This window comes from Corylus avellana, chromosome 1, assembly GCF_965113065.1.
Source record: "Corylus avellana chromosome 1, dhCorAvel1.hap1.2, whole genome shotgun sequence".
NCBI classification, from domain to species: domain Eukaryota; kingdom Viridiplantae; phylum Streptophyta; class Magnoliopsida; order Fagales; family Betulaceae; genus Corylus; species Corylus avellana.
The window spans coordinates 3,408,318-3,420,547 of NC_142490.1; the positions used below are offsets into that span (position 1 = coordinate 3,408,318).

Below are 12,230 nucleotides of genomic sequence, written 5' to 3' on the forward strand. Positions count from 1 at the left end.
GATACTTGGGGTTTTTGTTATAGCAAGTGGGATAAATTAAATATCAATCTTATGTGGTACATTAGGCTTACTGCTTTTCAATCTCTTATACATATTGCGATTAAAAATTTACAATGGTACATTTTTACTATATTCCGGTACCATATCGTGTGTTTGAGACAAAGAAATAAACATACCCATTATCTTAGGCATGGGGCTTAGTTCTTGAATATCATCATTTGGTAAATAATATAGCATGTGAGCATCAGAGTTATTCGCTGTTACCTGTGATGGTCATTGATATATTTGTTTTATGAAGAACTAATTGTTTATTTTCATGGCTTAATTTTCTATATTTATGACTACTTTTACTTTTACTCCTATGCTTACTTTTTCTCATTGTGGTTCACATGGGATTTAGTTCGAGAAAGTATGGGAATGCCATGTGTCAATCTACTTCCATGACTAAAACCTCCTCTAGAGGGTGGACATCCACCTCTTCCCTTTGGCCAGCTTTATTGTTTTGCTAGTTATATAAACCCTTCTGTGTTTCCTAGAACCTATATCCAATGCTGTTGTTCTGGTTTCATTGTATATTGAGATAAATCATGCAGCTTCGGTACATTATTCTATACTGGAGCATGTTGCTCATTTTCTCCTCTGTTAAAGGCAAAAGAAGTGTCCCCCTCTGGGAACGTCATTTGTTGCTTGTGTGAACTTTTTGAATCCAGTGGTTGCCTCTGACTTGGTTTAGGCTACTTGGTGTACCTTTGCCATTAAAGTACTTCCAGAGAATCCAGTGCCACTCAATTTGATATGATAATTGGGAAAAAGGAAAAAGGTACATTTGTAAGTGAATATATCACACTGCCCAACTTATGGGTGTAAGTAGGAAGGGATGCTAGTATTATACATTATAGATGAATGTATTTTGTGTGGTTTGGACTGAAGGCTTTCTTTTGGTTAAATCTTGTACACTTTTACCCTATAGATGCTTCTTTCAACTGTTTGCTTGTTTTGCCTTGCTCAAACACTTCTCATCTTTGCTTCTTGAGGTCCATATGATGTATATGATAACTCTATATGTGTGGGGGTGAGTTGTGCTTCATCACGACAAAGAAGACAAAGGCGAGACTGGCAAACAGCATGCACATTGCAGACAAAATGAATATGTCTGTATTTATACTCTCATGGCTCAGGCTTCTCAAAGTTGCCAACCTCTCCCACACATAAGAACCATCTGGCAATCGTGGGCACCTGCACTCTGATCCACACCCTTTTGTATTACAGTAGAAACTGATTGAGGTCATTGCATTCATTGCATACTGGAATGGGTTACTCCAATACATCCATCTGTAGGTCTTAATGTCAGATAGAACTACCACTACACCAAAAGTTGAAACCCAAAATGATGTCAAAATTAACACAGCAAATGCAGCTAGTGTTGGCACTGGTGCTAGGAAAGTGATCATCATTCCAAAATAAGTAAGGCATAGTGTAAACAGGAAGAGCACCGTCCAGTACATCATGAAATCTGAAGGGGATTGTGTCCCAGTACCTGCCATGCCGTTCCCAATTCCTACAACTGCAAGTGTTGCTATGAACAAGTAAGGAATTTCACCCACTGCCCATGATAGTGGATAAAATATTGGCAGATACATTCCAGCCCTTTTTTCTCTGAAGTAGACCAACCTGTCTGTGCCAATCTGGGGTACGACATTGTTTGCAGAGATAACTCCTATGAGAATAAGTTGCATGTATATGTATAGTGTACGTGAGGTAACACCATATATGTCCTTGTATTCAATCTGAAAATAGAGGGAGCCCATCAGAAGACCAATCATCATGCACCCTGTAAGTCTACCATATGTATATTGCACATTCCTCCATAAGAATCGTTGTGTTCTTAGCAGTACCAAAATGGCTTGCCTTGAATATGGAGCTGGATAAGTAGAAGATAGATAATTTCTTCTTCTCTTCTTGATCATCTTCTTTATGCTGCAAATCTCTTCATTATTAATCTCTTGCAAAGAGCTGGCCTGGTAGATTTCTGAAAAATTTAGGGGAGGAACGATGCTTGTTTTTATTCCTAGGCCAAGAGTCCCCATGATAAATCTAACTGGAGACTCTCTTCTGGAATAATGAGGAGCATGTGGGATTGATTTGAAATAATCTAGCAAGTTGTTGCAGTTAGATCCTACTGGACCGAAATATGCTTGATGCCCTTCCCCTGTTAGAATGAGAGCCAGGTCAAAGAACGAGAGCGTGCGTGCACTAGGGTGTGTTAGAGTGGCAACAATGACGTGACCTGAATTTGACACTTGAGAGAGAATGTTGAGGATGGTCAAAGTTCCTGTTGTATCAAGGCCAGAAATTGGTTCTTCAAGAAGGAGAATACTGGGGTTAGCAGCCAGCTCAACTGCAATGGTTATCTTTTTGGCTATTTCAAACGTTTTCCCAGTGGCATCACGAAGAGAACCTACAAGTTCATTGGAGTAGGGCAGTAGACCAAGTTGGTTGAGAACCAATTCAACATGAATGTGGCGGCTTGTGGGGCTAATATCTTGGCCAAGACGTAGTGCACCACTGAATTGAAGGGATTCCGGTACAGAGAGGTAAGGTTGGTGGGCATCAAGCTTCTCAACATAGCCAATTAGTCTGGAGAAGGTAGCGCCTGTCCCCAAACCATTAGCCTGGAGGCTGCTACTGAGGCTTCCGCTTACAGGTACTCTTCCAGCCAGGCATTTTAGGAGTGTGACCTTGCTATTTTGTCACCACCTAATAAGGCTAGCATGGTCTTGGGTCTTGCATAGCCTGTTATGTTGTTCAAAACTGGTGTGCTTTCTTTAGTTTCCCCATCATACCTGACACATGAACGAATTGCGAAGAATTATCTCATAGGGATCAAGCCTCCAATCTTAGAGAAAACAAGCAGGGGTTTCCCACTCTATTTTTTTTTTTATCAGGCTATTGTTATTAGTGTTGTTTCTTCTTCTTCTTCTTTTTTTTTTATTTTATCATAATTTTTTTATAGTGTATTATAACTACTCCAGGTAACTATGTTATAATAACAGGTAACTATATAATAATATACTTATTATTATTATTATGATTGGGACAATTTAGAGACTGGGACAAAAATGGTTAGATTTGGAGTGGAGAACAAACCTTGTGAATGATAAATCCTCGAATAGTAGAGTTACTTGCTTCAATGGAATGTCTAAACCGTGCCTCTCTAGGTCAATTCGGAACTCTTCAATCCATTTCTCAACACCTCCATTGTCCTTCATTCTGTCATTGTTTGAACTTAAATTTTGTTTCTCAGGATGTGGAGAGGCCCCAAAATTATCAGAATGTTCATTGTTGCTGTTGTATGACTGAAATTCGCTGTCTCTGTCTTCCTTATAATTTCTAATTATAGGGGTCTTTTTGAGATGGGGCAGCGATTGGCTCATCCCCATGAACTCTATCTTCTTTAGCCCCAGTAGTGTTAACAAGTTGGCAATTACTGTCCACCCTAGGAGAATGGCATAAGGTAGCCATGGTACCTTAGCATCTTCAGAAAGCTCATAGAAGACCAGGTAGGCTTTTCCAACTGTCATTGATGGGAATTTGTCACAGAAAGAAAGTTGGCCAAGGTATTTGGAACAGGGGTCTGTGTAACCCTTATAAAATTGGATCCTGCAAAATGAGATGTTAGCCCAATGAATAGGATTCATGTAAGTGAGCCACTTCCAGTAAGTTGGGATATTGGATGGATAGATCACAAAGCCACTGAAGAGTAGGAAGACTGAGATAAGTAGACCTGCAAGAAGTACACGAAAGTAACATTGTGAGTTTTGTACTTGATACCGATGCAGTAGTGCAACCTGAAGCAAGATTGACTTAAAAGAAGTATGAAGTATGAGGTGCTCTTTATCCATGTGAGATTGAGGAAATTGTTACAGTAACATATTGTGAGGGAGCATGGCTATTGAAACGGAGAATTACAGAGGGAACCTATAATGTGTATTTTCAAATAGATTCAAAGGATACATCAATGTACCAGATATCTATCTATTCATACAACTGTCTAAGAAAACTTGCAATGCACAATGGATGATGTGGGACTATTGGACCTTCTGTTTAGAGATCCAAGTATCATGTTGTTAATACTCTTGGATAGCAAAACAAACTAGTCTTCTAAACGCAAGTCAGACTTGACCAAGATTTTACTCACTCCAATTCGCTTTATTCCATAATGTAAATTTTCTTGGAAGTTATAATAGTATCAGAGAAGCAGAAGTACCTGCTAAAGCATTCCCAACTTCCAGAACTGAAGAGATAGCACTGATCAAGAAGAAGACTGTTGAACCAAAGTATGCAACTGAGAATAAGAGAATTAGATACTCAAAGAATGGCTCCCCATCTCCTGCTGTTGATAGCCCAGCTAGAAAGTAAACACAGAGAGTATATGCCAGAGCCTGCAAGAATCACTGTATGCCTGAGTTATTTGACAACAACGGCTATTTTTATAGGGGTAAAGTGATTGAAAAGATTACTTCTATGAGGGTCTATGGGAGATTGACTATGGAATGTGCAACAACATATGAAGAAGCTCTGAAGAATCTCTGGGCCCTGTGCTTGTAAAAGATTGGCCTTTGTAGCATGTAGAGGGGAAGCTGTACAAGATTTAGGAGCAGAATGCTCATGGTGGATACAAACCCAAGGGACCTTACTGAATTCATTTGCTGTTGGTTGTACTGACCACCAAGTTTGTAGAAAAGGGTTCCTGCAAACATTCCTAGCACAATTGCCTGCAAAAGCTTACAATGGATTAGTTTTTTACGAAGTATGGCATACTTAATGAAACAAAGATCTGGGTTTTCCAGTTCTATAGACATGGCTTTTCTAGATTATCAATAACTTGAAAATTTGACATTTCAGATAATTTTCATGATCTTAATGAGCTGAGAAAGGTATGAAGATATGGTAGTAATGACCTGGAATAGCCTTAATTTGATTATGGCGTGAAGCCTTTTGGTGATCTTGATTTGCCTGTAGGTCAGAGTCTTGGTGGAATGCCACCATGTTTGTACAAAGGGCATTTGGAACTGCTTCCACTGAGCTTGGTACTCATCATCCTAAATAATAGATAGCCACTGTAAGTACAGATCATGCAGTTGATCTTTTGTTTCTCACATTGGTTTCGGTGCCTGCATCTTTTACTTTTGAAAAGCAATAAACTGATAATCTCGTTTGTTCTCTGTTCTTCCTTGTTGGTTTGAAAAGGTTTGAATGTACCTTCTCTTTGTAGCGCTCAACTTGGAAACGAATGTGACCTTGTGCCTGCTTCAATACGGAGTATGCATGTGAGGATTGTTTGTGCTGAATTTTTTGGGGTCCCACTGATAGGTATAGCATTTCTTCATTGTTCACAGACATTGCTGTGATCATGTCCCCGACCTGAACTCTTGCCGTGCTCTCAATCCCCCCTGAGTGCCCTACTTTGGTAGAGAGCTTGGACACCACCAATTCTGCAATCATGTAACCAATTATTAATTGTTGGAAAGAGCTGCTGCAGTTACAAATTCTTGAACCGTTTCCAGTTGCAAATTTCAGAGCTTACTCTGATAGGTTACTGATACACTCATCGAATGATTTGTTTACCTGTCTCTCTTCTTGGCTGTTTATCGACTACACAATGGGATGGCGTATTAAGGGACAGGCCAAGCCCAGGCTCACTTTAGGCTCACTTTCCACCCAGTAGGTGTGCTTTGCATCATCTTCGGTAACAATTCTCATTATATCCTTGTAGTGATCTGAAGCCCTGTAGCACTCTACTAGTTCTTCTAGTGTCAAGGGAGTTGCTCCTGGTACCACATACTGAGAACCATCTCCAGCTACAATATCTTCAAGAAACTCACTGGACTCCACATATGATGGTTTTACATACCTGAATAATTAACGAGTGTTTATGCCCAAACCTTTTAAACTATAAAAAAAATAAAATAAAAAATTAACAAGTGTTGCTGCTTTTCAGTGTTATGTTGAACGTAGTTACTTATGAAAATTGTGTGAATATATTAGTTGTTTGTTTTGGATGCAACTATTACTATAATACTGTATACTAACCCGAGTTTGGCAAAGTAAGGAATGGCATCTTGACGAGGGCCTTGGAACAAGACTTGCCATAACTGAGCAATATGATTCTATCAAACAGATCAAACACTTCCTGAGAGAGTCGGGTCAGTGACATTATTGCAGAAGATTGCTGAATCCTGCTAATGGTTCTTATGGTGTCCACAAGGTCATATGTAGTTACTAGATCAGACCCAGAAAATAGTTGGTCATAAATCATAACAGAAAATGTTCCAAGCGCTAACTCAGCTGTTGTGAGCTTCTGGCGGTCAATGTTGGATATTTCCTCTCCCACAAGCTTGTTTTCTATCTGCTTCAAGTTTAAGATTTCTAACACATATTCCAAAAATGGATCCTGTCCCTCCACAAGTGCATGTGCAAAGAATTTTCTCATCTGAGGAGTGAAGTTCTCTGGCCGAAGCCCCTGAGTGAAATCCCTTGCAAACTCAAGCGTCTCTCGAACCGTTAAAAATGAAATGTGGCTGCAATTTTACAAGTAAAGGTAAGTGAATTTGCTAATCTATAATCTTGATTTCATTTTCATATTGATGTAGATTTATATGCACAATAGTAGGGATCTCTGTTTACTACATTCAGAGAGCCCAAAGATTTCCTATCATAAGCACCTGAAAATTATGGAGTCAAATTAGTTCTCCACAAGTTTTTTTCATGTTTCCTCTGATAAATTATTTGAGTTGTCTTGTTTAGTTAATACTTATTATTTAAATGCCAGTATAATATGGATACCTATATGCATGTTCTAGTAATTGGATCAATGTGTGCTTACATATTTAGCTGGTTGCTAATATATGCAATGAGTCTACTAAGACAAATATCGGAAGCATTTCTGTCGTTGTACATGACACCACCTTCCAGGATTGAGTTGCTATTTCCATTGACTCTCCCTGCCAGAATTTCCAGGAGAGTGCTCTTACCGCTGCCTGTAAGATTTAATTAATGGATTATTTCTATGGTGAAGGAATGTCCAATCTTACAAAAAGAAGAAAGATGAAAATACTGTGGCACCATGAAGTCTAGCTAATATGCATCAGAAATTTTATTGAGTAGTCTCATAATAATCGTTTTTTGGGATTCATAAGTTTTTTCTTGCCCTTATTTTCTTATGAATTGGGATATGATATATGTTAAAGCAAGCAGAACTGCTGTAGAAATTATAGTTTTGGTGTATGTAAACATATTAAACAATACCTTTAAAACGAATACATATTAAATTATAGTTTTGGATTATTCTTTGCTTGTGGATAGAAAAGTTGTGTATAGTATAGCTGTGGGAACTTTTAGGATTCAATTACAAAGAGATCTAACAGGGATTTCATTCCTATGTCTAATATATAGTCTTACTGATTGAAAACTTATTTCTTGTCTCAAAAGCTTAAGCCAATAAAAAATAATAGATTTAATCGTTGGAATTAATATTCCAACACTTAATCTCACGTGTAATATTTAATTGAAATGGAAGGTGAATGACAATGACAATGTTCAGACTTAAGACCTTTGTTTTGATAGCATGTGAAATTACTGTTTATCCCAAAAGCTTTAGCTAATAGGAAATGGTCGGCTTAACTTCATTTATTTTATTTAGTGTTTTTGGCTCCTAATTATTCAATTTTAGAAAGTACTTGCGTCACCACCTGGAGGCCCTAGTAGGAGGGTGATGGACCCAGGCATGATGTACCCATCCACTCCCCTCAGAATCTGCAACCATGTTGGATTCTTTCTTTGAAGAAGAGTCTTCAGGGGCCCAACAAAACAGTCCACCACTTTGTTTCCAAATGTTTCATATCCATTGTTGGACATCTCAATCTTTCTTGTGTACTTTATGCCTGAAAACCGCACTGCCTGCAAAAAAAAAAAAAAAAATGCCAATATTCCCATTGAAGCAACATGATATAACTAATTTATGCTTTCTTCAGGACCAGGTTCTCATATATAGTCGACCCTTGAAAAGGAATGCTGAGCTGCAAACCCATGGTCAATGTTAATGTAAGAGCCACTAAACTTTAGTTTAATGCATAATCAAATGCGAAGAAAGCTCAAATAGATATAGTAACTATCACAATCAGAAATTAATTAAAAAGACACTCCGGCCAAGCCATAGCAAAGAATATCTCATTTGCCCTGATATATTATTATATATATATTTGTTAGAATATTAAGTAGGGCTGATAATTTTTTATACGACTTTCAAATTCGACACGAACCCAACACGAAATTAACATGTTAGGATTGAAAGGTTTGAACCGTTTAATTAAATAGGTCGGATTAAGGATGAATTCTGTAGTATTATACTCATGCTTTGACACGATCCGAACTCGACAAGTAAACCTCCTTACCTGCTGAGGAATTGGGGGAGTGATTCTTGCCATGTCGCGTAGATAACTAACAAAACCATCCCTCAACATGTACTCCATCCCCAAGAGCTCCTCTCTCTTCTTCCTAACTCTATCGACTGCTTCTTCCTCTGGCTCTTCAATCTCAGCGCCCTCCCTTTCAAATGCCTTGCCAACCTCATCTTGCAGCCCATGCATTTTCAAGCTCTTGTACATCTTTAGTGCAACAAGCCTAGCCGTCTCCGGCGATGCATTCGCTATCTTATGTCGAACCTCCGGCGATGATACCCCACCAAAAGTTTCAGGCATCGTGGCCGGAGTTGTTGGTGTCAACGGTGTTGTCGCCGTGCCCGGAACTCCCAATATGATAGTGCCATCACTTTTCGTAGAGTATTGTTCACTATAGATTGAAGATGGTCGAGGAGAATGCATCCTGCTAAGCTCAATATCATCACAAACCAACCATGTGAAGTCTGAAGAAATACTCAAAGAATTGTTTGTCATTTTCTTTTGAAGCTTAGAGAATTCGGAGGAGGAAGCTTATCATGGTTTATATGTAGACCATGTCGACCTTCCTAGAAAATAAGAAGAAAAAATAGAAAAGAAAAGAAGCAATTTGCTTTTAAATTAATAATTTATTTAGTACGTAACTCATGGGTTTTAGGGAGAAAAGTAAACCAGAAGTATAGGTCAATTCTCAAAGGTGGCCAGTGAACCGCCAGATGGAGTAAGGAAGTTCTAACAATGACAAGGATATGTGGACAATTATATATTTCGTATTATTCATGGACAATTAATATAGAAAAACAATTGTAATATAAAATTTTATATAGATAACTTTGTTACTTAATAGTAAATTTAAAAATAAATTAATATAAAAATTTGATTATATAAGTAAACAAATTATAGAAAGAGATAATCTCAAGTTTCTGTAAATCTGTTCTGGATATTTTGACTATCCACCGCTCATAGTCACACCACTATACAACAAAATTAAAAAAAATTAAAAAAAGTGGATGCTTGATCATATGTATAGGGAATAGGTTTTTTTTTTTTTTTTTAAAAAAAATAATATTAATAAGTCATATGGGACGGGCGTGTGGTGTTTTAAAAGGCGTTGATATGTATCATCATTAATTTTATGGACGAAAGTACCATCTCTATTTATTGGATACAGCCATTTAATAATTGGTCTTGCCACATGTGCTTAAAAAGTAATTAACCCTAATTTTTAATGGGATTGTTTGCCCCTCTCACCATTTCCTAACTCCACTGAAAACGAATCATTTTTATTTCAATGAAATGAAAAGGAGTGAGCTAGGTAAAATGGTGAGAGAAAATTGTCGCAATTTTAAAAAATAAGGACTATTTTATCCTAATTTTTACACATTTTTGCCTAAATAGCTATATCCATTTGATCCATTTTAACTCGACCTAGCTCATGTGAAAGACGAAATAAAAGGCCCATAAATAGGTAGTAAAAAAGATATTTCGTTAGGATTCCGGCAATAAACGACGTGACGTATAGTACAGTCAAGAGACTCAAGACTCATCAAATTGAGAGAGAGAGAGAGAATGCCGTTGGGGAAGTACTACTGCGACTACTGCGACAAGCAGTTCCAAGACACCCCATATGCTCGGAAACGCCATCTCCAGGGTCTCCACCACCTTAGAGCCAAGGCTCTCTGGTTCGATTCGTTCAATCTCCAAGGTCTCCGTTTTTTTTTTCTTCTGCTTTCTTACCAACCAAACATCAATATATTCGGACCCTTTATATATGATGCTAAGCTGTTTTTGATTGCAGATGCGAACCAGGCTTATACTGAGGGATTTGGAAAAGGGGTCTGCAACCGGTTTGTCAAGACGGTATCGTCTTCAAAATCCCTAACGAATTGCAATTTTTCTTTGATTACCCAAGTTGTTTTATTTTATATTGAATAATTGCTTGAAGTATGAAACTAGACTAGCTTTTGCTTTTTCTTTGATCACTCGTGTAATTTCATTGGGTAATGAGTAATGGGTTGGGGGCAGAGAGTTAACTTAGCTTTTGTTTTGGAAATTTGAGCGTATTTTGTGGGGAAATTAAATTTAGTCGTTAGGTTTTCATGTGATTTCAATTTAGTACTAAGTTTTCAATTTCAACAATTAGGTGGGTTTTTCTCTGATTTCAAATAGGTTCCTCCTTCAACTTATCGTCCAATTAATTAACATATGTCAAGTCAAACCAATTATTAATGTTGCATGGCTCTCATTTGACATATCGTGTGCAAATTGTACATTGACATGACACAATTACTTTAAATTACAAAAATATTTTAAATAAGAAATTAAAAAAAAAAAGAGTTAATTTCATGGGTTTCTAAATGGTTGTTTGGTTCCTGTACTTGAGCTATTTTTACTTTTTAGATTAATGAAGAGGTTGTTGATTATTGTTGAACCCAATATGAGAAGAGGGCATTTTGTTTCCCTTGTTTCTTTCCAATTTAGTATAGGTGTTACAAAGGAGGATTTTGCATTAGCTTTTGGTATGAAAATATTTTGGCTTGGATTAACTTGTTTCCCTTAATTTTTTTTTTTTTTTTTTACTTTCTTGGGCATGATGGGGTGAAGGGGTTTTGCCAGTATGGGGATTCTTGCAAATATTTTCATCCAAAGAACAACTTACCAAATGTGAATGCTCAAGGTGTATCAGGTAAATTTTGTCCCTACTCCGTTCTTCTTTCTTTAATTCCTTTCTCTTAGTTTTGGACTGCCTACTTTCTAATTTTCTGTTATTTTATTGGCTAAACCAAACCTGATCAGCTGATTAGTACTTCGTCTTTTGTGTGTTATGAAGCTCTTATTTCTAAAAAAAAAAAAAAAAAAAGGGCGTAGAATAAGTTTAAACAATTATGTTTAATTTTGGGAAACAAGATATCTAACTTTTCCAACATTCACCGACAGGGCTCGTGGATAACAATCAGTCACCAAGTACCCCAGGAAATCGATTAGTTGGAGGAGGCACTTTGTCTGGTAACTATAGATTACATGTTTGTTTAGACTTGGACTGTTTGCTGATAGTGCAGTTTTGTTATGATAATTTGGATAAATTAAATTTTTTCTAGTAATTTTATGTGGTATCGACACTATATAGGGCTTACTGCTTTTCAGTTTCTTAGGCATGGGGCTTAGTTCTTGAAGATCACTATTGTTGTCAAATAATATAGCATGTGTGTATCAGATGATACTCTCTGTTAGCTGTGAAAGCATTGATATATATGTTTTATGTTGATTTTTTTAAAAAAAATTTATTATTATTATTATTATTTTTTTATTCTTGTAGCTTTATTTTCTATGTTTATGACTACTACTTTTACTCCTAATGCTTACTTTTTCTCATTTTGGTTCTCAGGGGATGTGTTACTAGATAGTATTGGAATGTCATGGCACAATCTACCTCCATCACTAAAGCCTCCTCCAGAAGGTGGATATCAGCCTCTTCCCTTTGTGGATTGGGGATAGGTTACTTTGGTTGTCCCCCTTTATTATTGTGCCAGTAATGTGAATCCTTGTATATTTCTAGCACCTTCATTTGATGTTGTTGGTATTGTTACATTGTGCATTGAGATACATCATGCAGCTTATGTATATTATTCTTGACTGGAACATGCTGCTTATTTTATCATCTTTTAAGAGAAAAAAAAAAAGTTTTCTCCTTTGGGCATGTCATTTGTTGCTTGCGTAATTTTTTTGGATTTAGGGGATTGCCTATGACTTGGTTTGGGCTACTTCGTACACCTT

The 12,230-nt window shown here is 37.1% G+C and overlaps 1 protein-coding gene and 1 pseudogene across 1 annotated transcript; one reads left to right on the forward strand and one right to left on the reverse strand.

Moving 5' to 3' along the window:
• Window positions 1-1,058: 1,058 nt before the first annotated feature.
• On the reverse strand, window positions 1,059-8,954 carry LOC132168535 (ABC transporter G family member 31-like; annotated as a pseudogene).
• Window positions 8,955-9,987: 1,033 nt separating this feature from the next.
• On the forward strand, window positions 9,988-12,140 carry LOC132171295 (C2H2 and C2HC zinc fingers superfamily protein). Its single transcript, XM_059582579.2, has 5 exons — window positions 9,988-10,161; window positions 10,255-10,316; window positions 11,061-11,142; window positions 11,394-11,462; window positions 11,842-12,140. Exons 1-5 carry the CDS (start codon window positions 10,026-10,028, stop codon window positions 11,949-11,951), a joined length of 459 nt encoding a protein of 152 aa, XP_059438562.1. The 5' UTR covers window positions 9,988-10,025; the 3' UTR covers window positions 11,952-12,140.
• The last annotated feature ends 90 nt before the right edge of the window (window positions 12,141-12,230 follow it).